This window comes from Diceros bicornis, chromosome 18 (genome assembly GCF_020826845.1).
Source record: "Diceros bicornis minor isolate mBicDic1 chromosome 18, mDicBic1.mat.cur, whole genome shotgun sequence".
Taxonomy (NCBI): domain Eukaryota; kingdom Metazoa; phylum Chordata; class Mammalia; order Perissodactyla; family Rhinocerotidae; genus Diceros; species Diceros bicornis.
In genome coordinates, this window is record NC_080757.1 from 15,901,391 (window position 1) to 15,926,604 (window position 25,214).

Genomic DNA, 25,214 nt, shown 5'->3' on the forward strand with positions numbered 1-25,214 from the left:
CCTCACAGCTGGTACCAGAAATCAGTTTTGAAAACTCATCCTTTTGCACACATTCCATGATTTTGTGAAGAAAGTTAGGAATGTAGGATACCTTGTCACCTTGGCCCAGGTTCTCCGATTTAACCTCATATAAAGTCTTCCAGTTGGTGTTGCTCCCTCCTGTTCCTCCACCCTTTAGATCAGAGATGGAAACACCATCTAAAGCTTGTCCTTCTGAGTCAAACCTGAAAAATAAACAAAGAATGACAGGCACTTTATATACTTATTGAATATGCTACTTGTTTCTACATGATAGATACAGGCTATCCACCCCTCACTCAATTTTCATAGGTCATGATCACGCGGGCTGAAATTAGTATCTTTTCACGCAGGCTGAAATTAGTATCTTTCTCATTGTATCTTAAGCCTACTGAAGAAACTGAATGACCTCATTATCTCAATTGCTTTGATGCCCCCCAGTGGTCAAGAAAGACAGTGCCAGAGTACCACAGGACTTTTTCTTAAACTAGCCTTGCATATCAACACTGGCCTGAGGGCCCAAGGCCCCAAAACAGTAATCTGTAAAGTCAACAATAAAAAAGCAACAATGTAGAGCTCTGGTATAGTTCTTTGGGCTACTGATGCTCATTCCAGAGGGCAAATGCATTTTTATCATCACTGAAATGTATCAGTATAGAAAGTGACAGGCAACATATTGTAACAGGGTAGCAAAAAATGTTCCCATGACCAAAGATCTTTTAAGCCTGATATAGAGTCCAAAAAATTATATAACCCGAAGTAATTTATTAGAAGATACTGTTTTCTTGTAGATTTACCTTTTTAGCGAGATTTTACTTAAGCCACTATTAAAGCTAAAACTAATTTGCATTAAATTATTATTAAAATTGATTATAATTCTTGATCACATATCAGCTGATATGAAGGAAAGGGGGCCAGGAAGAAAGTGGCTCAGAAACATACTTGTGACAGGAAGGAGTCGGTCTGAGATTAAAAACATGCCAATGTCAACCCAAGAGGAGGATAACTAAAAACTGACCACATACAGAACAGGCTCCTTAAAAAGACACCATCTAACAGAATAGATGCTACCATAAGCTGCAGACAACTGCCTTCTCATTCTGTCAGGTAAGTAGCTAAATTCGTCACAGAGGCACAGCAAGGTCCATAAATCTGTATCGTCACCACTAGCTACACAAGTTTATGGTTTCAAAAACTCCAAGGAGACATTTGCCACCAAAGACAGCTCATCAGGAATCAACAGAGCAAGGAGAGAGGCAGTGCTTCTCACAATAAAAATTCCACATTGTTATAACCAAGATCTAAACATCTCCAATCCCCGCCTAGGTAGAGTGTGTGCAGTGAACTTCTCTTTGATCGATGCCAAGTTATTTCATTCTGGAGACAGCCATGTCTTTTTATATTGACCAGGATCACAGTTACTGACAAGTAAAATAGAAGACCTTAATGTGGGCATGCAATTAACATGGGGTTCAAGCTCCAGAACCTGAAAGAAAATTGGGCAATAAGGACAAACCAAAGCTGCGGTTATTTCTGGTCAGACTATTAACGGGCCCTGCCTTACAATGCAACGCCAACTACCAGAATAGTTAACTATAGATATATGTGGGCCCCACGCGTGAGGCTGGCTTAAGCAATATGAACACTCCAGTAGATGTTTAAGGAAATTACTCAAATCCTAATGCTACTGGTTCACGTTAGACTCAAAACAAAAGTGGGGAGATGTAACATGAGCTAATTCTTTAGTCACTTAACTCCTAAGACATGGCTGGAAACCAACACACTTCCCTCTGTGACTACAGCTATACAAATTATTTAAGCTCAAACTAGTTAAACTGTTTTCCCTAACCACATCAATTCTGGCATACCATGTTCCAGTTTGAAGTGTTTTTTAAGGCAGAATTTTAACACCCTAAAAAGCTAGATGTACTGAGGAGATTTTAATAGGCTCTTCTCAGCCCCTGAGTGCTTTGAGAATAACAATATAATGCCAACAAAAGCCCACTGTTCCCACCGCACTTTATCCGAGTCCAGTGAATACACACTAGAAGATGCGATCAGCACCAAACACTGGACAGAACAAGAAAGCACTTTCTCCCCCAACACCACAGAAGCCCACAGCTTTAAACCTAGAAAAGAAAGATACCTTCAGCTTACAGTGCTTCAGCAAACAGCTGCGAAAGCCTGGCCCTCCTCTGCTTCTGGCAGGATCGAGGTCAGCATGTAGCACTTCCATTCTAATTGCCTCCTCTGACTCTCCAGGTCCGTCACAGGATTACATGTTTGTCAGTTTAAGGGTTTTAAAGCCATCCTCTCATAAGGCGTAATGCCTCCAAGAAATATAGGAACTGCTCCATTCAGTAATGAGCCCTCTGCTCGGCACACATACTGATCATAAGAACCAAAAGAACCAGCTCTTCTCAAAGCCCAGGCTCAAATAACCCCTTTGTTTAGCCCCATAAAACCTACCATCCACGAAGCTTATAGGCCTCTGAGATGTCAGGATTCATAATGACCATGCTTGAAGACAGTACAGAGAGGCTCCGTCCACCAAAATCAGAAACTCTGGCTCCTTTGATAGCCATCACGGGTTGTCTAGAACCATCAAATCTATCAGCCTGCATAACAACAAAAACACCAAACAAATGCAAACAAGTGTCATTGGCAGGAAGAACATATAGAGTATCTTTATAGGAAAACAGTCAATAGTAGAGTGAATGCAATAAACGGTACATGGAATCTATACCAGATAACCTCACACATAAGAATCTGCTCAGAGACACGTCAAAACTGATCTAGAGTTAGAAGAAAGAGCATTTCACTATGTAAAACTGCCATCATAGCAAATCTCACAGAAGTAAATCAAATAAAGAATTTCAAATATTCCCTAGACAGTCCAATCCTTCACTAGGAAGGGTCTACCTGGCCTACACGGCCAAAACCTCACAACTCACAGGACAAGACAACCACTTAAGAAGTTCATGTCTCCGTCTTTCTGCACATGCTCTAACTGCTCAATGCAAGTACTTACATCTTCTCCCCACAGAGTAGCTGTCACCACTTTCCCTGACGTGTCCATCAGATAGATATTTCTCTTAGAAACTTCTCTGTTGTTAGACTTCACTGTGATTTTAGTGGCATCGTCATAGTTCTTGCAGATCCCAATTACGTCTAAACATAGACACAATGTTTTAGCAAGAGATGGTCAAGCTCCCATGATAGCACGACCAAAGGCTGAACGGCAAGCACTTAAGTCTTACACCTCCTCGATATGTTGCAAACAAAACTAATAATCACCATTCTCTTTGCTCTCATACAGACTTACCTACAAGTGAGTCTTTAGACTTGTTCTCCAGCTCACCAATCCCTGTGAAATCAAATTGCACTGTAGGTAAATGATGACCATCTTCACAGGGCATCACAGAAGTCTCATTATTGAAGGTCATCTCATAGTCATTTTTAACAGCTGTGAATTGTTTGTTAGCAATCTTCAGGGTGCCCTTAGAGAAATAATAGACCTGCAAAAGAGGCCAAGCCATGGAACATGGGATAATCCATCAAATGGGACATAAAAACCCTTACCACCACCACAGAGCTCTCCAAGGGATGAGAGTTCCCTCATCTCACCCCCCACTCAACTGTTTCAGTTCTAGACTCGACACTAGCATACCTTGTTCACGTCAAGAAGGGGAAAGAACTTGTCAGCTTGCTCATTGAAAGCAGTAGCTCTGATTTCACCCTGCAGAAGCGTAGCAGAGCAGGTTAGAATTATGGTGTTCGTCAAGTTTTACTAGTGAAAAACAGGACACTTGAGCGTCAAAATGACATTCTTAAATCAGTAGCACAAGCACAAATGGGATCCATGAGAGGCTACGGATACCCCAGAAACACACATTTTACAGTCACATATTCAAGTTATTAACCCTGATGAAACAACCTGGCTGATCTCATTATCATGCTTTATTAACCTCAAGTTAGAAACATAAAAAAACCACAGTGAGTTTAACATTCTGACAACAAAGATACACCAATTTTGAACACTGAGTGACACGACTGAAGCCCACAGGGAGGTGTGCTGCACCACAATGATTCACCAGCTTCCCTCATGTTTGCACTAAGCGAGGAATCACTTCATACTCAGGAGTCATTGCCAAAAATGTCATAGCAAGTCATGTTTTCAGGCTGCTTGTGATTTGATTTTCACTTTTCCATCAGTCGAAACGCTACAGATGGAAAAACACTTAAGTGGCTGAAATTTTAGCCAACTGATGGATAAGACCAATAATTTGGTAAAGAAAAATAGGTTCTGATATTGATTCTGCCATCACACTGTCAATATATTTAGGGAGTTATTCCATCTTCCAAAAACAAACCATTTATTTTTTTTCTGCCCTCTTAGAGGTTTGAACAAATAGGAAATATGCAGCAGTTTGAAAAGAATCCTTGAAGTACCTATTAGGAATTATAAACAAAACTAATGGACAGAGAAACTGCTAACAAGACTCTTGCGATTCCAGAACTTGGATTTTCTTGTCTCTTCATCATGGTTTGGTTTTGTTTAAGTAAAGCACACAAAGTTTGCACAGCCAGAAACCATCTCCCACTAAACCATCCCCTTATCAAGGTGGCTCCTGTGTGCCTTCTGCTGTGGCCCAAAGCTCTACTTTGCTCATAAGCAGACATCACCTCCTAGGGCTTCAACTAAGGCTGCCAGCAAGAAATCTCTGACTTCCCCTGCCCGTGAAGTGACTCACACATTTAGAAAATTAATTTCTTCTGCTACAAATGCTTTAGTTTAAGACCAAGGATTTTATTTATGACCTTTAACCCTTGCCCCCCAGATAGCATCAAAAGACTACAATAGAGGAAAAACAACAATAACAGTCATGTTTCTTTTTGGCTTACTATTGTTTTTCACCTCAGGCCTGAACAGAGAAGAGCCCTCTATTTCCCAGAGTCCACGACTCCTATTTCCTCACTTGACAAATACTCACACTTTCATCAACTAGCTCTATAGAGAAGAGCTTCCCTTCCCCTCGGGAATTGCTCCAGGTACGGATCTGACTTTTGTTGGTAACACGAGCACAAATGGTCCACCTAAAAACCAAACAGATTATATCAGTGTTTGGAGTCTTACTTGGGAAAGATCTGAAAGGCTCCCTTATCTTCTTCCTATAGCCTCTCTTAGCTTATGCATATTCCACTTTTCAATGTAAGCTGTATTTTAATTCAGCTAATTAAAACTCCAAGATGACATACAGGTTTGACAGTTTATAGAATAAGCAAATAGTAAAATATACAAGGGGATGTGACACTAACTCACTCTCCCGTCAAATAAGTAAATTTATAAACTCTCTTCCTTCTCCAAAAAGCATCACCAAGGCAACAATATCCTCTTAATGAAAGGTTCTAAGCTAGAAAATGCAGTAACACCAGCAATTATATTTTGCCACTATTTTCGGTTATGGGAACTGATATAACTGGTATCAAACTTCTGTCTCATTTTTAACACATATTGGATACAAATATGAGGTAATGGAACGTGGTTTGGTGAGCCATCACAGGAAAACACAGGAAAGCAGTCTGACCTCAGACAGAGGCCACTAAAAAAAGAGGCACAAGATGCGACATCCCATCCTGGTGCCCATTCTGAACGCAGGTGTTGGGCACACTGGTTATCTTACTTATAATTTCACAGGGGAACATATCTTCCCTACACGGCAAAGAACTGAAGGATAAATTAAAACATATCTGAAAGAATTCTGAAAACAGAACTCACGAATTTTCAACTGTTAAAATTAATTTTTAATGGAAAAAGTCATATAAAAGAAATATTTGTTCAGGGTATATTAATGTGGTTAACACAAACAGTACAGATTCTTTTAGCCAACTAAATGAGAGTAACAATTTTTAGACTAAAAGTCACCTATTTATATGATGAGAAGATGAAATGCCTTCTGAATTAGAACAGATATTTATTTTTACTCATAAGACTATCAACTGATTCTTTAAGCATTAAATATTTTTAATTTCAAATCCTTTCAAAATGAATGAAACTCCATAGGCTACGGCAGACTGCTCTTTTTGCCATTCTTTTATGATAAGAGAGTTAAAGGTTGCCACAATTTGTACCCTCCTCTGCCCCTCTGAAAAAGAGGAAACCTATTTTATGTGTGGTAACCGTGAAGTTCACACATAAATACCTCTTATATTATTTTATAAGTACATTCTGGACTTATGCTATGGAAGAACTCACTTGGATTGGTAAGGGGTGAGGCTGGCAATGGGTACCACTTTGGCCTGTGTTCCCCCAGAACTGTTCACTAGGCTGGTACCTCCCGCTTTTCCAAATGTCTTTGAGGCACCATAAGCCTTAGATACAGTGGAACCTTTAAAAACAAACACAAAGGACAATCATTATTCTACTTAAATTTTATAAGTAAGTTTTGTAGTAACTCTCAATTACTGAGGTGTCATTGGTGAAATCACACAAAATGAGAGGCAAAGTTTCTTCTTTTTAGAAATCAAGAGATGGAGATCAAATAGAGACTGAAACAGGAGGCTAGAAAAGCACAATCTAGAATGAAGGCTGGGCACACACAGTTCACTACTATATTTGCTGACTTAAGTCCTGAGGTCAAGTTAACAATGGTAATGAATCCAGATACTGCTGTTTCAGAGGTCCACCCTTCTTAAACTTTTCTCTTGTATCAATGGGCAAGATAATGGGTCAGAGAAAGAAAATCAACTTCCATCAGTAAAACTGACGGCAAGTCACTAGTTGCATAAGAAAACAAGTAAGGAAAGGCCAGGAAGTAAGGGACAGTAGACGTGCCATCTGAGGTGAAGGATGCCTATCACAAATCTATCACCTCAAAACACCCCCAGAAAACTCCTAGTTCTCAACTAGTCTACAGGCCTGAAAAGTCTGGAAGGAACTCTATGGGAGTAGGTTTAGTTGGGAGCAAAGGGCAAGAATCAGTTTTTGGTTTAAGACAAGTAGGTGTCTGGCCACCAGGACCCCTTCTGCCTCCTTTATCCAAGCCTAAGCAGCTGCCCTGCACTTGGAAAGAATAGGTAATTAAAGTCTATAAGCACATGAACTCCTTTACATGCACATTGTTTTTGTAAAGCTTCTACCTCCAAATTCAGAAAATATAATTTAGTCCACTGATTTCATATCTTCTATATCAAAACATTTCTTCTGAATGGAATTTGGCCAGAAATGTAAGTCTACCCTTATTCAGCATGTATTTATTAAGTCTCCACAGTCTGTACCACACTGTTCTAGAGAGCTGTAGTACTTAATAAAAAATATACAGGAGCCGGCCTGCTGGCGTAGTGGTTAAGTTCACGTGCTCCGCTTCAGTGGCCTAGAGTTCACGGGTTCGGATCCTGGGTGCAGACCTACACCCTGCTCATTAAGCCATGCTGTGGCGGCGTCCCATATACAAAGTGGAGGAAGACTGGCACAGATGTTGGCTCAGGGCCAATCTTCCTCACCCCCCCCCCCCAAAAAAAAACCATAGACTGTCTCAGATCTTAAAATTTTCTATTCTAACTGGGGAGTCAAGAGAGACAACTACACACACAACAGTAATAATTACCTCAAGATTAGGCAAGGAAGCAGACATACTTTGTAGAATGTGTGTGCGTTTGTGTGTGTGTATACATACCTAATATATTATATACCATTATATAAAACACACATATGCACCCAGTTTTCATAAGGGTAGCTTCCCCTCAATACACATCCAGTCTTTTTTCTTTCACTATCCAGTAGATGTGTGTTTATGGAACATTAACTGATTTTTAAAAATCAGTTAAAAGACAGACAACTGGGAAAATAAACCTGTCGGAGGAGGGAAACAAATAACATACTATTTGTATTTCAGCCTAAGGAAGTGACTGTTAGATTATTTACCATTTTAGATAATCTATTCCACCACCTCCCTTCAACAGTACATAATTTGAGAGCTGTTTATAAATAGATCCACTTACAAAGGGAGGTAGGTAAACAGATATTGCAAGGTAGATAAAAACATCAAAGACCAATGGGGAAAAAGTCATATGTCCTGAAAGTTTCAAAGAAACATTAGTGATGTCTTAACCTTGCTTTTCTTAGAATCTTAGCACTGAAAAATAGAAACCAATAGTGGAAGGGAGGAGAGGAGGGGGTGTACGTGAGGCTATGACAGAAAAAAGGAACTCTAAAAATAAATCCAAACAAATTCTACAAATCATAATTTTCAATGGTGGTTCCTAAAGCAAAGGCCAGAAAGTAAACAAAATGATTCCATTACAGCCTCTCAGGACCTGCTGCACAGAAAGTTAAAGAAACTATTGCTCATCCGTGAGACTGAGAAGCAGAACCTATGACCAATATAAACAATACTGCCTTCAAGCTCAGATAAATATCCACAAGAGCCCAAAATGGGAAACTTGGAGAGAGACAAGTCAAATTTAATAAGCGGATCCTAGAGAGTTAAATAGCAAGAATTTAAAAGATATGTAAATTCACAAAGTCAAGAGAGTGTAAAACCTAAGATGTGAGAAACTACCAGATAAACTATTAACAGAGGACAGTATATCATTCTGATAAAAAAAGGCATATTAAGTATCTTTAAAAGACTACCTTTAATCATTTCTTCAATCATACTTTACAACAGGAAATGGAATTATTCTTTGCAAGAAGCAACTGTCATGAATAGCATTTTGAAAACTCCCTTTAGTCCCAGATTAAATTTCAAAACATTATTCAAAAGCCTGATACACACGACCAGCACATGTCCTGATGTGGCAGTCTTTTTTTTGTGTGTGTGTGAGGAAGACTGGCTCTGAGCTAACATCTATTGCCAATCCTCCTCCTTCTTTTTTCTCCCCAAAGCCCCAGTAGATAGCTGTATGTCATAGTTGCACATCCTTCTAGTTGCTGTATGTGGGACGCGGCCTCAGCATGGCGGGAGAAGCGGTGCGTCAGTGCGCGCCTGGGATCCGAACCCGGGCCGCCAGTAGCGGAGCGCACGCACTTAACCGCTAAGCCACGGGGCTGGCCCTGATGTGGCAGTCTTACCCGTTCCTGAGCTCCCATTCTGTTGCTGGGGCTTGCTGGTTGGTGGACTGGCTGCTGAGACTGGAGAAGGAGCTACCTGCTGCTGCCCATGTCCTGAGGATCAAAAGAGAAAGACCATTTTGTGCAAATAATTTGGGTTAAAAGATTTAAACTTAAGTAGAAGAAATGCTCTGAGAAAGTGCAAATTTTTGATTTTGTCAAAGACTCTCATGGGTCAGGATTCATGCTGGGACATTCAATTGCTCGCCATGAATTTGCTAGGGGTTCACTTTTGTTTTCAGTAAGTGAAAGGTTGGCTCCATTTACCTTTCACCTGCTCATAATTGATAGCTTTCAGTTTTAATGAGGTTCTCCCCTAAAGCCTTGCCCATTTCTCCTGCATGAACCTGAAGTAAAGTCACCGGGCTGAATCTGTGACATTACCACTATTTCCATAGCAACAAATCGATGTCATCAACAGAACTGTGTGTTCCTGGCACGATCTATCAGAAGAAAAGGCTGGATGGTAAGAAAAACCTAAAAGCAGGTCAATTGTCTCTGAAGTGCTCCTGCTTCAAAGGAAAAGGAGACATTCGGAAAGGATTCTATCCTTTCCCTCCCAAACAAAGCAACCTTATTTTGCAACTGACAGTTGGTGGAAAATAAGAGTTGAAAGAGCCTTAGGTACCGTGAACTGCTAGTGAACTGTCACAGCAGGGAGATGAGAATGGGGTTCAGAAGCAGGTGTGTCAAGGAAACAGGAAGATTAAAAGGAACGGAGGGGAAATGAACACGTCCCTCAGGCGGAAAATAAGAAATGCAATACCATTAGAGTATTTATTTGCCCCTCACCCTTTCTACAAAGGTTTATGAAGTTGAAGAATGTTAAAATTGCAAAATACGCCTAATTTTTAAAAAAGTAACAGGTTTATGGAATTTGATTTTGTCTTTGTGAACAGCACTAAAAGTAGAAGTCAACCTAATCTGGGCTGCTCACCAAGAGTGCTTGCAGCACACAAGTGCAGCTCAAAAAATGTCCTAGAGTGCCTTAATCACAAAAATCGTGAGCCTGCTGGGAAAGCTCCCTGCCTGCCACCTTGTCTCTACCTTCTCCAATCGCTGGGTTTATTCCTGCTGGGTTTTCCAAGGCCCTAACTTAAATAGGCATATTACACACCGACATCATTTCCTTCTGCCAACATTACTCTTAACCGGTAAAACTTAATGAGAGTTAACTGTGCCATTAGAGTAAAATAAATTTAGCATAAAATTAAAAAGGTTAAACAGAATTGTTATTCTCTAGTTCTTCCTATGGAGAAAAATTGAGACCTTATTTACACAGAAAAAAGAGCTTAGATTATCGATAATGAATTTTTGTGTTTACTGTTTAGCTTTCCCATTAATTTTGAATTTACAAAGTGTCATATGAAATTGCATGGGAGAAGTGCTCTTCTTTGACAATGTGTCTTCTGCAGGAACACTTTGAAGTTCTACAGTACACCTTTTTATAAATCAGTAAGGAAAAGATGAGTTGCTCAGAGGCTAAGTGGTTGGAAAAAAGTAAAACCATTTTTACCTACTTCATGAAATATATTCAAAGGAATCAAAAGATTTAAACATTCAAACATGGAACCATAAAAATACACAACTCTCTGCTATACTCCACCCTAGTTCCACTGTCTCAAACATCTAAATTTTAAAGTCCCTTCCTCATCACCACGCCTGCTTCTTGCTGAACAGGGCATGGTCACGGTATTGTACTGATCTCTTACATTTAATTTCTAAAATTAATTTCTTTTTTCTTTTTCCCCCAAAGCCCCAGTAGATAGTTGTATGTCACAGCTGCACATCCTTCTAGTTGCTGTATGTGGGACGCGGCCTCAGCATGGCCGGAGAAGCAGTGCATTGGTGCGCGCCCGGGATCCGAACCCGGGCCGCCAGCAGCAGAGCGCGCGCACTTAACTGCTAAGCCACAGGGCCGGCCCCCTCTAAAATTAATTTCTACAAAATGTAACTAACCTGTATGAGGTACCTAGAGTAATCAAGTTCACAGAGCCAGAAAGTAGAACAGTGGTTACCAGGGCCTGGCGGGAGCTGGGACTGGGGAGCTAGTGTTCAATGGGGACAGAGTTTTGGTTGGGGATGATGAAAGAGTTTTGGAGGTGCAGAGTGGTGATGGCTGCACAGCAATGTGAATGTACTTAATGCCACTGAGCCATATATTTAAAAATGGCTAAGATGTAAATTTTATGTTATGTATATTTTACCATGATTTTTAAAAAATGTACTTACCTATTTACCTATCCTAGGATGAAAATTTTTTGACATTTTAACATACGAATTAAAACCAATGTATTATAATTTCTTTTTTAGTAGTACATAACGGTACAGTCTTATTATAATCATTGGATTCTAAGATTTAATGAAGTACAGTATATTTAACAGGACTCTAATTAGGCCCTATAACACACATATTAATAACAGCTACCACTTTCTGAGTGCTTACTATGCACCAAGCACAAGGTTAAAAGCATTATTCCATTTAGTCTTCAGCCCTATGATATAAATAGTATTATTAAACACACTTAATAGATGAAAAACCTGGGTTAAAGAGGTAAAGTAACTTGCTCAAAGTCACACAGCTAGGAAGAGGCAGAAGCTAGTCTCGAACCAGGTTTGTCTGACTAGATTCATCCATTTTACCACCATTTCGTTAATTTTTAATGGTAAGCAATCAATTCTGGCAAACAAAACTCTAGTGATATAGAACATAACTAATAACCATAATATCTGGAAGTCAGGAAAAGTTACTAACCCATTTATTAGAGCAATCCTTAACTCTTGTTATGGACCACATTCGCAAATCCGGCACAGGAGACAAGACAGTCCAGAATCAAATGGACGACAAGAATCCTGGTGCATTCTAAACAGCAACAACTGCCCTTCAATTTACTGCACTGCAACACAGCCACTGACCACAAGACCTGAAAGAAATTAGCCTATAGCATAAAGTCTTTCTAAAAATTAAAATTATACCCCAAAGCAGTAATGCACAGTCTCAACTTCTGCTAATCTTCTATTTTGTGCTACTTGCAAATCAAACCATTCCAATAAGATCGATCAAGGTCATAATTCTTCAACTCTTTTGCTCTATGCTAGCTTCATATCACTGGCTCTGACCCAGGAGAGAAATAGGATACTTAAAAGCAGACGCTAGCTCCTCAAGTTACTTGTACTCACATCTATCATTTTTATTATCACTATAATGGTAAGTGGTAAGTGAGCCACCAGCTAAAAAGATTAGTAACAGACCATGGAGTATAAAGAGTAACTAAAACTCAATTTCTACTAGCAAGTACTTTCTTAACAACAACTACAAAGAATATAAGAGTCAATCCAATAATTATAATTTCCTGTTGGCAGAAAATGGACAGAATCAGGCTGAAAAAAATTCCAACTGCTATCTTTTAATAATGAATAATACTAATAACTAAGTATCATGTAAGAAATTTAAGTCTATCGTTAGAAATAGTGTAGGTACACAGAACTAATAAACACACTGACAAAAAAATATATACTGATAAATATGGGAGATTTAAAATCATCCAATCCATTATACGAAACATGAATTGTGTTTGAAGTTTTATTTCTCACATTTGAAAAATTCTATAAGTATCTTTATTTAACATGGTACTAGTACCATAAGACAATCTGAATGCACACTTTGGAATTTCTCTGCCTATTTCTGGACTGGGTTTAGTCAATTAATTTCACTGGTCACCTGATATGTCACAGGTTCTGGGTTAGGTGCTGGAGGGATACAAATCTAACTTGAGTTCTCTACCCACTAATAACAGAGTTTCCTTGCTTTCATGATGGACAATTAGAAACTGTTTCTGTGAAATACACTCTATGGTAGTAGTCACTTTAACAAAGCTATTTCCATGATGGTCCAAGTAATGATGTGTTATTGATTTGGTTACAATGAAATTCAATAGCAAATAATCCTGAACAGCAGCAAACCTTCTCTCATCCCTCTGCACTTGAACAGACCCTGAAGAAAGAGAAGAGCCAGTGCAACTGAGTATTGAGACAAAGGAGTTCTGACCCCAAGCAATAACTATCTTTCAACCCTTTCATCTTCATCTTTATCTCAAATATTTTTTCCCCTGAAACACAAAATGTCCAAAGCAACCATTCAATTAAATATAATGTAAAAAACACTAGAAATCTGGCCAAAGGGGATAAAGTTGGGCACAATCACCTCTTTCTCAACCCTACTGCATCCAAAGATTTCATAGAGATGCTAAGCATTGCTTTCTCTTAGCTCTGCTTCCTAAAAGCTGAGAATAAGATAACTGAAGTGTTCATTTTAAAAAGCTTTACTACTGCAAAACAAATGTAATGTTCCAATTTAATATTTTAGAACTTTACCTGAATAGACTTCAGCTTTCCTCTCCAATTTAAAGCATCAAACTAGGGCCGGCCCCGTGGCTTCGCGGTTAAGTGCACACGCTCTGCTACTGGCGGCCCAGGTTCGGATTCCAGGCGCGCACCGAAGCACCGCTTCTCTGGCCATGCTGAGGCCGCGGCCCACATACAGCAACTAGAAGGATGTGCAACTATGACATACAACTATCTACTGGGGCTTTGGGGAAAAAAAAAAAAGGAGGAGGATTGGCAATAGATGTTAGCTCAGAGCCAGTCTTCCTCAGCAAAAAGAAGAGGATTAGCATGGATGTTAGCTCAGTGCTGATCTTCCTCACAAAAAATAAAATAAAATAAAAATAAAGCATCAAATTACTATGTTTTGTATAGGCAAAATTAAAATCTACAAGGTTCCATTTCTGGAAGAAGCATGGTGATGACCTAGGCCCAAATCTTCCCACTTCTCTTAAAAAATCATACAGAGCAACAAAGGAGAATGAATACCCACCCCATACACAAACATCCCACACACAGACTATATCTTTAGTGAAATCAGGAGACCGAGAAAACCCACCAATTCCAAATTATGTGAAAGTGAAGCTCAAAACACCACAAATCAAGAAACCACAACTGCAAGACAGAAGCAGCACAGATGACTTAAATGTAAAAAATGAAATTGCCAAGTACTAGAACAAAACATGGGTGAATGCCTTACTAACTTCGGAGTGAGGGAGACCCTTCTAACTATGGCTCAAAACCCCAAAGTCATCAAAAACATTGGGAAATTCAATTTCATAAAAACAAAGAAAGAAACTGCTATATAGCAAAAAACACCACAAAGTCAAAAAGATTGTGTAACTCATATCAGAGACTATTCGCCCTACTTTTTAAAGAAGTCTTAAAAATTGAGAAGATAAAGGCAACCAAGCCAAAAGAAAAATGGACAATACAATAGTCAGTTCACAGAGAATAATAAGCCCTTAAACAGTTAAAAGCATGCTCACTTTGCTCAGAATACACTAAAAACTACAATGAGATGCCAGTTTTCATCCATCAGATTGGTAAAAATCCAAAAGATTAACAACATAGTCTGTTGACATAGCTGTGAAGAAACCATTATGTTTACGCATTGCTGGTGGGAATGCAAAATGATACTATCCGATGGAGAAGAATCCAGCCATATCTACCTACCACAGATGCATTTATCCACTGATCCAGCAACCTCACTTCTGGCAATCAACGTCCCTCTGCCCACAGACCTGCATGTGTATATTATTATTCATTGTAGCACTGTTTTAACAGCCAGAGCATGGAAACAACCCAAGTGTCCATAAGCGGTTAAATTAGGGAACAGTCACACAACAGAACACTCTATGATCATTTAAAAAAAAAAGAAAATGAAAAAGATCTATTAAGTATATATATGGAAATATCTCTAGCCAGAATTTTTTTAAAAAGCAGGATAAAAGAGGCAAGATAGTGTACATAGTATCCTGCCTTTTGTGTAAGCAAAGTGGAGTACTGGAATGAGAATATATAATATTTGTATTTAGTTATATTTGCATAAAGAAACACCTGAAGGAGAAAAAGAAACTAGTAATACTGGTTACCTACAGAGGGCAGTGGGCAGGAACACGACAGGGGATAGCAGGGGTAGGAGTAGGATTACATAAGATTTCTCTAAATGTAGGATTTTGTAGATTTGACTTTTAAAACATGTAACTATATTATCTATTCAAAAATTAAAACAAAAATTGTTTACTTAAAAAGATGTCTGATTATCTTAATTATATTTCAATTTTTTAAATTATACAAGTTTAATGGACAAATATACCAACATGAAACAGAGATAACTTCTAAGTATATATATATGTAACATTCCTGTAATAGATTTACTCACACAATCTATTAACTTAAATAGAATTTTCATAATAGGCAAGAACTTTGATATGAAGGTTATTCTTTGAAGGTATGGGTATAGTGGAAAGCATCCTCACCTGGAAATCAGGAATAATGAGTTTCATTTTGTGAAGGAACTCACCTACTGTGTGACCTGTAACAAGTCACTTCCTCACCTCATTCACCTTCATTTTTCTTACAATTAAAACAATTGAACTCTAAAATAGTTCCTTCATCTCTAACATTCTGTTATTGTGTGGACAACTCTGCTAGGGTTCAGGCCTGAGCTTCTTAAACTTTCCTTTCCTTCCATTACTGCACTGAGGTGAAGGCTAGAACTGAGTCCCAGACAGGAAAGCAAAGACAGGATGCAGTTTGCACCCAGCACAAAAATTATTGGGATCAACTCTATTTATCCTCAGGCAAAAGCCCAACTTATATCAAAAATTAAGGATAAATTAAAGAACTACGTTTGATAATTTTAAATTAAGACAGTGAATTAGTGTACTTCAGAGGGAACCACCCAAGCACCTTTTTCTTTCTTTTTTTTTTTTTGTGAGGAAGATCAGCCCTGAGCTAACATCCATGCCAATTCTCCTCTTTTGGCTGAGGAAGACTGGCCCTGAGCTAGCATCTATTGCCAATCCTCCTCCTTTTTCTCCCCAAAGCCCCAGTAGATAGTTGTCTGTCATAGTTGCACATCTTGCGAGTTGCTGTACGTGGGACGCGGCCTCAGCATGGCCGGACAAGCGGTGCGTTGGTGCGCGCCCGGGATCCAAACCCAGGTCGCCAGTAGCAGAGCGCACACACTTAACCGCTAAGCCAAGGGGCCGGCCCCCTAAGCACCGTTTTCCATTGGGAGCAACTGAAAGAGTTTAATTTTAACAGGAACAGCTAGTTCTCTGAGTTTTTTTTTTTTAAACCTACTTAAATCTCCTGAGAAGCGAATTGGGAAAGAGGAGGAAATACACAGTGGGAAGCTTCAAATAAGTTAAATCACATAAACAACGTCCAGAATCTTTACAATGACCAGCTGAAAGTCATTTTTAATTTTTTATAATTAAAATAGCTAATAAATTAAACTCCAACAAATTATTCAATACATTTCCTTAAACATATATATATTTCCCATAAATTGTGTCAGGATATTTTTTCCAAATATTCATGATAGACAACCATCCCTTCAGATTTAGTTAAAAAAATTAACTCCAATAAAACAACAAAATTATCCAGTATTCTGATTATTAAAAAAATCAATCTGAAAATATAAAAAAATTTGAAAATAGCCTTCTAAATATGTGTCTTGAAGAATATTTAAATTTATAACAAAACAAGAATGTGTTTCATTTGAGAACTTAAATCTGACTAGTCATTTAAATTGTGATCTAATCTGACATTGATGTCTAATTCTTCCACCTGGGCAGCAGGGAGAGGAGAGATGTAAGAGAGTTACATTCTAATCTTCCATAGGGTGAAGTCAATAAACAAATGTCTCAACTGAAAAATCAAGAAAGAGCCGTAAAAATATGTTATTTAAAAACATGGAGATACGGGCTGGCCCGGTGGCACAAGTGGTTAAGTGCACGCGATCCGCTGCAGCGGCCCGGGGTTCGCCAGTTCGGATCCCGGGAGCGCACCAATGTACCACTTGTCAAGCCATGCTGTGGCAGCATCCCATATAAAGTGGAGGAAGATGGGCATGGATGTTAGCCCAGGGCCAGTCTTTCTCAAGGAAAAAGAGGAGGATTGGCAGATGTTAGCTCAGGGCTGATCTTCCTCACACACACAAAAAATAATAAATAAATAAAAATAAAAATATGGAGATAAATAAAGAAGAAATAGCTGTAAGATTTGAAACAGGCTGCCTCTGGACAGGAGTCAGAGGCCAAAGAAGAGTAAGGCAGGGGAATGCTGTTTGGTTTGGTTTTGAAGAATACACCTGCAAAACTATTTGACATTTAAAACTATGTATAGGATGAGATGGAATAACAGAGACTAGGTTTACCTTCCCACCTAAAACCAAAAAGAAGACAAAATACATGAAACAAATGGTTTTCAGGACACTAGACACTCAGCAATGAAGAACAGTGATCCCCAAGACAGAGGAAAGAAACAAAGTGGGTATGATTGCACTAGCTTACTACCTTGAGGGTTTCCAAGCTGTGACACAGGTAGTGGGCCTGGAGGAACCCTTGAGTTGAGGAGATGGACCTAAGAGTCTGGGGAGATCAAGACATCTAGAGTTTTCAGGACAGAGTCCCAGAGAAGAGAGAGCTGCACAGAGAGAGACCTCCAGAGATCTGTGGAGGGTTTCTCTTAAGTAGTCAGCAGAGTACTGGTTTGCCCATGAGTGTGTGGAAACTATGTGAGGCCTGGGAAAGAATGAACCGTCTGAAAGGATCAGAAGGAACAGTGCTTAGAACAAGCTAGAAATAGTGCCTGTCTCTAACAGCCAGAATGGAAAACCTCACATTCATGGGGCATCGAGTACGATACTCTGACAGGTCTTGCCTCTGTATTAGTAACTAGACCTAGAATAAATGCCACTCTCTGATCTAATCTAACAAATCTTAAAAGCAACACCCTGAAAGATCAAACTGTCTCCCAGCAACATAACTGAATCCCTGAAAAAACTCAAGAATAATTACAGGAATACAATTTCCAGCACCCAACAAGGTAACAATCACAATGTCTGACATTCAAGCAAAGATTACCAGGCATGCAAAGAAGCAGGAAAATACACTCGATAACGCAGAAGGAAAAAAAAATTAAAAAAGACCAAGAACTGACACAGATGTTGGAATTAGCAGACAAAGACATTAAAACAGTTATTATAATTGTACTCTGTATACCCTAAAAGTTATGTAGAGACGTAGAGGATAGAATAAAGACCCAAATTGAGCTTCAAAAGATGATATTACGACGACTAAAAAGAAAAATACATCGGATGGGATTAACAGCAGACTGGACATGGCAGAAGAAAAGATTAGTGAACCCGAATGCACAGCAATAGAAACTATCCAAAATGAAACAGAGAGAAAAAGAATTAGAAGAACTATGGGACAACTTCAAGCTGCCTAGTATACGTGTAATTGGAGACCCAAGCAAGTGGGGGAGATATTTAAGAAATAATGGCTAAAATTTTTCCAAATTTGATGAAAACTACACACTCAGATCCAAGAAGCTCAATGAACACTGACAAAAAATATGAAAAAAACGACTCCAAGGTACAGCATATTCAAATTGCTCAGAACTAATGATAATGAGAAAAATTTTAAAGTAGAAAAACTCTTGTTCAGAACAGAGAACAAAAATAAGCATGACAGCAGAGTTCTCTTGGGGTAACAATGCAAGGAAGATGACATCTTCAAAGTAGTGAAAGAAAAAAACTGTCTACCTACAATTCTATGCCTAGCAAAAACGTCTTCAGAGCCAAACGGAAAATATTTTTCAGACATATGAAAGCTGAAAGAATTCATCACCCATAGATCTTCACTATAACAAATGCTCAATGACACCAGTTGGAAATATGGATCTAGACAAAGAAAAAAAGAGCACCAGAAATGGCAACTATGTGTAAATATATAAGTTTTTTTCTTATTATTTAAATCTCTTTAAAAGATAATGGGCTATTTTAACAAAAATAATAACAATGTATTGTGGGGTTTATAACAGGTAAAATATATGACAACCATAGTACAAAGACTGGGAGAAGAGAAAAGGAAGTAAGATTCTTACACTGTATGTGAAGTAGTATAATGTCCCTTAAAGGTAGACCTTGATAAATTTAAAGTGCATACAACGAACCTTAAAGCAACCACTAGAATAGCAAAACAGAGGTTACAGCTAATAAGCCAACAAAGGAGATTAAAGGAATCATAAAAAATATTCAATCCAAAAGAAGGCAGAAAAGAAAAAGGGGAAAAAACCAGATGAGACAAATAAAAAACAAACAGCAAGATGACAGACTTAAACCTAATCATATCAATAACTGTATTAAATGTAAATGGTCTAAACACCCCAATTAAAAAGTAGAAATTATCAAATTGGATAAAAAAAGCAAAATCCACCTATATACTGCTTACAAGAAATACACATTCAATATAAAGATATAAATAGGTTAAAAGTGAAAGGAGGGAAAGGTTACACTAAGCTAACATTAATTAAAAGAAAGCTGAAGTGGCTACATTAAGAGCAAAGCAGATTTCAAAACATAGAACTTCATCAGTGATAGTCATTTCATACTGATAAAGGAGTCAATTCATAAAGAGGACATAGCAATCCTAAATGTTTATGCAATTAATAACAGAGCTTCAAAATATATGAAGCAAAACCTAATATAATTGCAAGGAAAATAGAGAAATTCACAATTACAGTCAGATATTTCAATATCCCTCTTAATTGCAAGATAAGTAAACAGAAAATCAGCACAGATATAAAAGACTTGAACAATACTATCAACTTGACCTGACATTTATAGAACACTGCACCCAACCACAGAATACAAATTCTTCTCAAGTACATACAGAATCTACCAAGAGAGATCATAATCTAGGACAATAAAATAATAGGATTCAAGTCATACAACATATGATATTTGATCATAATGGAACTAAAATAGATATCAATAACAAAGATCTCTGGAAGATCTCCAAATATTTGAAAACCAAATACACTTCAAAATAACATAATGTCAAAGAAGAAATTAAAAGGGAAATTAGAAAGTATTTTGAGGGGCCGGCCCTGTGGCTTAGCGGTTGAGTGTGCGCACTCTGCCGCTGGCGGCCTGGGTTCGGATCCCGGGCACGCACCGACGCACCGCTTCTCCGGCCATGCTGAGGCCGCGTCCCACATACAGCAACTAGAAGGATGTGCAGCTATGCTGCTATGCCATACAACTATCTACTGGGGCTTTGGGGGGAAAAAAAATAAATAAAATTATAAAAAAAAAAAAAAGTATTTTGAATGGAATAAAATTTAAAACATAACGTCAGAATTTGCCGGATGCTGTTAAAGCAGTGCTTAGGGGTAAATTCATAATATTTAGCCTCTAATTTTAGAATAGAAGAAAGGTCTCAAATCAATGAACTTAGCATCCACCTAAAAAAATAAGAAAAAGAACATATTAAACCCAAAATAAACAGAAGAAAAGAATTATTAAAGATCAAAGCATACATCAATAGTATACCAAACATAAAAAGAAAAATCAATGAAACCAAAAGCTGGTTCTTTGAAAAGATCAATAAAATTGATAAACCTCTAGTCAGAATGATAGAGAAAAAAAGAGAGAACACAAATTACCAATATCGGGTATGAGAGAGGTGACATCACCACAGATCCTACAGATGCTAAAAGATAATAATGGAATGTTGTATTTATTTTACTCAATCTGATAATTTCTGCCTTTTAATTAGGATATTTAGACTATTTACTTTTATATAGGCCAAGAAATTCAACAAATTAAATGACATGGTCAAATTCCTTGAAACACACAGTCTACTAAAGCTCACTTAAGAGGAAGTAGATTACCTGAATAATCCTATACGTATCTGTTAAAGAAATTGCAATGGTAGTTTAAAACCTTTCCATAAAAATAATGTATCAGGCCCAGACGGCTTCACTGGTAAACTCTACTAAACATTTAAGGAAGAATTAATACCAATTCCACACAAATTCTTGCAGAAAATTTAAGAAGGAACACTTTCTAACTCATTCTATGAGGCCAGGATTACTATGATACCAAAATTAGACAAAAATAAGAAAAGAAAATTAAAGACCAATATCCCTCATAATATAGATGTAAAAACTCTAAACAAAATCAAATCAAATCAAATGCTAAATCAAGTGGATTTAGCAAGTCAAATCCTACAATATATAAAAAGTATAAATAGATCATGATGACATAAGAATTACCCAAGAAGTCCTAGACTGGCTTAGCATTCAAAAATCAATGAGTGTAACTGACCACGTTAACCAATGAAAAAAGTAAATCCATACGATCATCAATAGACACAGAAAAACACATCTGACAAAATTCACCTTCTATTCTTGATCAAAAGTCTCAGCAAACTAAGAATAGAAGTAAACTTCCTCATACTGATAAAAAAGAATCTACAAAACACCTACAGCTAACATAATACTTAATGGTGAAAGACAACGCTTTCTCCCTAACATCAGTAATAACACAAAAATGACTAGTAAGGCTGAATACTTTTCCTCATGTATTGGCCATTTGTTTTCCTCCTACAGTGAACAGTCTCTTCTCATCCAATGCCTGCTTTCCTACTGGAGTATTTTTCCTTGAAAAAAATAATTTCAATAATAACAATAAAAAATATAAAAAATTATTATTCCTTGTAAAGAAATTCAGTAAATATTCAAGATATAAACCCTTTGTCATCCTATCTTTTGTAATTATTTTATTCTACTTTAAGTTTACATACCTTTCTATTTTTAACATACGAATTTTTTATTTCAATGTAATCAAATATTCATTATGAATTATTCCAATCTATTTATGCAGCCCCGTCCTCTTTGTTTTTATTTATTTATTTGTGTGTGAGCAAGATTAGCCCTGAGCTAACATTCGTTGCCAATCCTTCTCTTTTTTGCTGAGGAAGATTGGCCCTGGGCTAACATTCGTGCCTATCTTCCTCTACTTTATATGGGACGCCGCCACAGCATGGCTTGACAAGCAGTGTGTCGGTCCACACCCAGAATCGAACCTGTGAACCCCAGGCCGCTGAGGCAGAGAGCGTGAACTTAACTGCTATGCCACTGGGCCGGCCCCTATTTTTATTATTTTTGATGGTTTCATTTTCTAACTTTTTAAACAAATCTGGAATTTATTTTAGTGAAATTCTAATTTTATTTGACTTGGTGGAGGAAGCCTTCTCCTTTTATGGGGTCAGTGATTTGATAATTCTTTGTCTTTTTCTAGAACTATTATTGTCTCTCATTTAAAGTAATTGAATTTTTCTGATTTCATTGTGCTTTTCTACACATTTTCACAAGAAAATAAAAATCATTATCAAGAGGTAATTACTATTGAGAAGATGGCAAAGTGGGAAGCACCAGCAATCTATCCCCCAACCTAGACTACAATTGCACCAGCAGAATATGTCTGATGTAACTATTTTGGAATTCAGAAGTCTACTGAAGGCTTGCAACTTCCAGGGGAAGGCTTCCAGGTGAATTTCTGTCAATTTCAGCTCCTAGCACAGTAGCAGCTACCCATCCCCCACCCCTCAGCCAAGTGGCAGGCAGCAGGGCACCCATTCATAGAGCAGCCTGCACACAGTTTCAGGGAACTGAGGCAGGCAAACAGGACCCTGTCCTCCAAATATTGGAGGATCTGTGCTCCGAATGCTGCTTTTGATCACAGAGGTGCAGACAAAGAGGCAGGTGGCCATTGCCATTGCACTTCTTCCATCATTGCAAGCCCCAAGCCCTCTGCTGAACTGATTTCCAGGGATTTAAAGGCCAGGCATCCTTTTTCCCCTTTTGGAAGACAGACATTAAAGATCAGGACATTCAAAAACAACTGTAGAGCCGACCCTGTGGCTTAGTGGTTAAGTGCGTGCGCTCCGCTGCTGGCGGCCTGGGTTCGGATCCCGGGCGCACACCGACGCACGGCTTCTCCGGCCATGCTGAGGCCGCATCCCACATACAGCAACTAGAAGGATGTGCAGCTATGACATACAACTATCTACTGGGGCTTTAGGGGAAAAAAAAAAGGAGGAGGATTGGCAATAAATGTTAATTCAGAGCCGGTCTTCCTCAGCAAAAAGAGGAGGATTAGCGTGGATGTTAGCTCAGGGCTGATCTTCCTCACAAAAAAAAAAAAAAAAAGAAAAAAGAAAGTACAGCCCAAAGGAAATAAATCAACAGAAATTGTTCCTGAAAAAGACCAGAGGGCAGATATACTAGACAAAGACATTAAAACAACTGTCTTAAAGATGCTCAAAGAACTAAAGGAAGATGTGGAGAAAATCAAGAAAATGATGCATGAACAAAATGTAAATCAATAAAGAGACAGAAAACCTAAAAGGAAACCAAAAACAAATTCTGTAGTAGGCCGGCCCGGTGGCGCAGCCATTGAGTGCGCCCGCTCCACTTCGTCGGCCCCGGGTTCGCTGGTTCGGATCCTGGGCCTGCACTGACGCACCGCTTGTCAAGCCATGCTGTGGCGGCGTCCCATATAGAGTGGAGAAAGATAGGCACAGATGTTGGCACAGGGCCAATCTTCCTCAGCAAAGAAGAGGAGGATTGGCATCGGATGTTAGCTTGGGGCTGATCTTCCTCATAAAAAAAAAAAAGAAAAAAAGAAATTCTGAAGCTGAAGAGTACAACTGCAATGAAAAACTCACTAGAGGGATTCAAAGGTAGATCTGAGTAGGCAGAAGAACCAATGAACTTGAAGACAGGACAATGGAAATTACTGAGTCTGAGGAACAGAAAGAAAAAAGACTGAAGTAAAGTGAACAGAGCCTAAGGGACCTGAGAGGGACACCATCAAGCAGACCAACGTATGCACTGGGGAGTCCCAGAAGGAGAAGAGAGAAGGGAGTAGAAAGAATATTTGAAGAAATAATGGCTGAAGACTTGCCAAATTTGATGAAAGACATGAATATAAACACCCAAGAAGCTCAACAAACTCCAAGTAAAATGAACCCCAACAGACCCACACCAAGACACACTGTAATCAAACATTTGAAAGACAAAGACAAAGAGAGAATCTTGAAAGTAGCAAGAGAGAAGTGACTCATTACATGCAAAGGATCCTCCATAAGATTATAAACAGATTTCTCACCAGAAACTTTGGAGGCCAAAAAGCAATAGGCCAATATATTCAAAGTGCTAAATTAAAAAACTGTCAACCAAGAATCCTGTGTCTGGCAAAACTGTCCTTCAAAAGTGAAGGAAAGGGGCCAGCCTGGTGGCGTAGTGGTTAAGTTTGCATGCTTCTCTTTGGCGGCCTGGGGTTCACCAGTTTGGATCCTAGGCATGGACCTATACACTGCTTGTCAAGCCATGCTGTGGTGGTGTCCCACATACAAAATAGAGGAAGACTGGCACAGATGTTAGCTCAGAGACAGTCTTCCTCACCAAAAAAAAAAAAAAAAAAAAATGTGAGGGAGAAATTAAGACATTCCCAGATAAACAAAAGCTGAGGGAGTTCGTTACCACCAGACCTGTCCTGCAGGAAATGCTCATGGGAGTCCTGCAGGGTGAAACGAAAGGACACCAGACGGTAACTCAAAGTCCTATGAAGAAATAAAGATCTCAATAAAGGTAAATAAATGGGCAATTATAAAAACTAGTATTATTTTAACAGTGGTTTGTAACTCCATTTTTTGTTTTCTACATGATTTAAGAGGCAGAAAATAACAAGTGATAGTGAGGATGTGAAGAAATTGGAGCCCTTGTGCAGTCACTATGGAAAACAGTACGGCAGTTCCTCAAAAAATTAAAAATAGAATTACCATCCAGGAATTCCACTTCTGGGTATATACCCAAAAGAACTGAAACCAGAGTCTTGAAGAAATGTTTGTACACCCACGTTCACAGCAGCATTATTCACAATAGCTAAAACATGGAAACAACCCAAGTGCCCATTGATGGATGAATGGATAAGCAAAATGTGGTATATATTTACAATGAGATTATTAAAAAAGGAAGGAAATTCTGACATATGCCACAACATGGACGAACCTTGAGGACATTATGCTAAGTGAAATAAGCCAGTCATAAAAAGACAAATACTGAATAATTCCACTTAGATACTTAGTCAAAAATCATACAGACAGAAAGTAGA

The 25,214-nt window shown here is 38.5% G+C and overlaps 1 protein-coding gene across 2 annotated transcripts in view; it reads right to left on the minus strand.

The window, feature by feature from the left end:
• Positions 1-25,214, minus strand: part of RPA1 (replication protein A1) — a 62,587-nt gene that overhangs the window by 9,864 nt on the left and 27,509 nt on the right. Inside the window, exons 6-13 of one of the 2 annotated variants that reach the window (XM_058560116.1) lie at positions 9,092-9,184; positions 6,275-6,407; positions 5,013-5,115; positions 3,689-3,757; positions 3,344-3,536; positions 3,050-3,189; positions 2,488-2,636; positions 92-224 (exon numbers count right to left, since the gene is read on the minus strand). In XM_058560116.1, coding sequence (XP_058416099.1) covers positions 92-224; positions 2,488-2,636; positions 3,050-3,189; positions 3,344-3,536; positions 3,689-3,757; positions 5,013-5,115; positions 6,275-6,407; positions 9,092-9,184 — 1,013 coding nt within the window. The remainder of the gene's footprint in view (positions 1-91; positions 225-2,487; positions 2,637-3,049; positions 3,190-3,343; positions 3,537-3,688; positions 3,758-5,012; positions 5,116-6,274; positions 6,408-9,091; positions 9,185-25,214) is intronic. The other variant, XM_058560117.1, reaches the window with a different exon arrangement.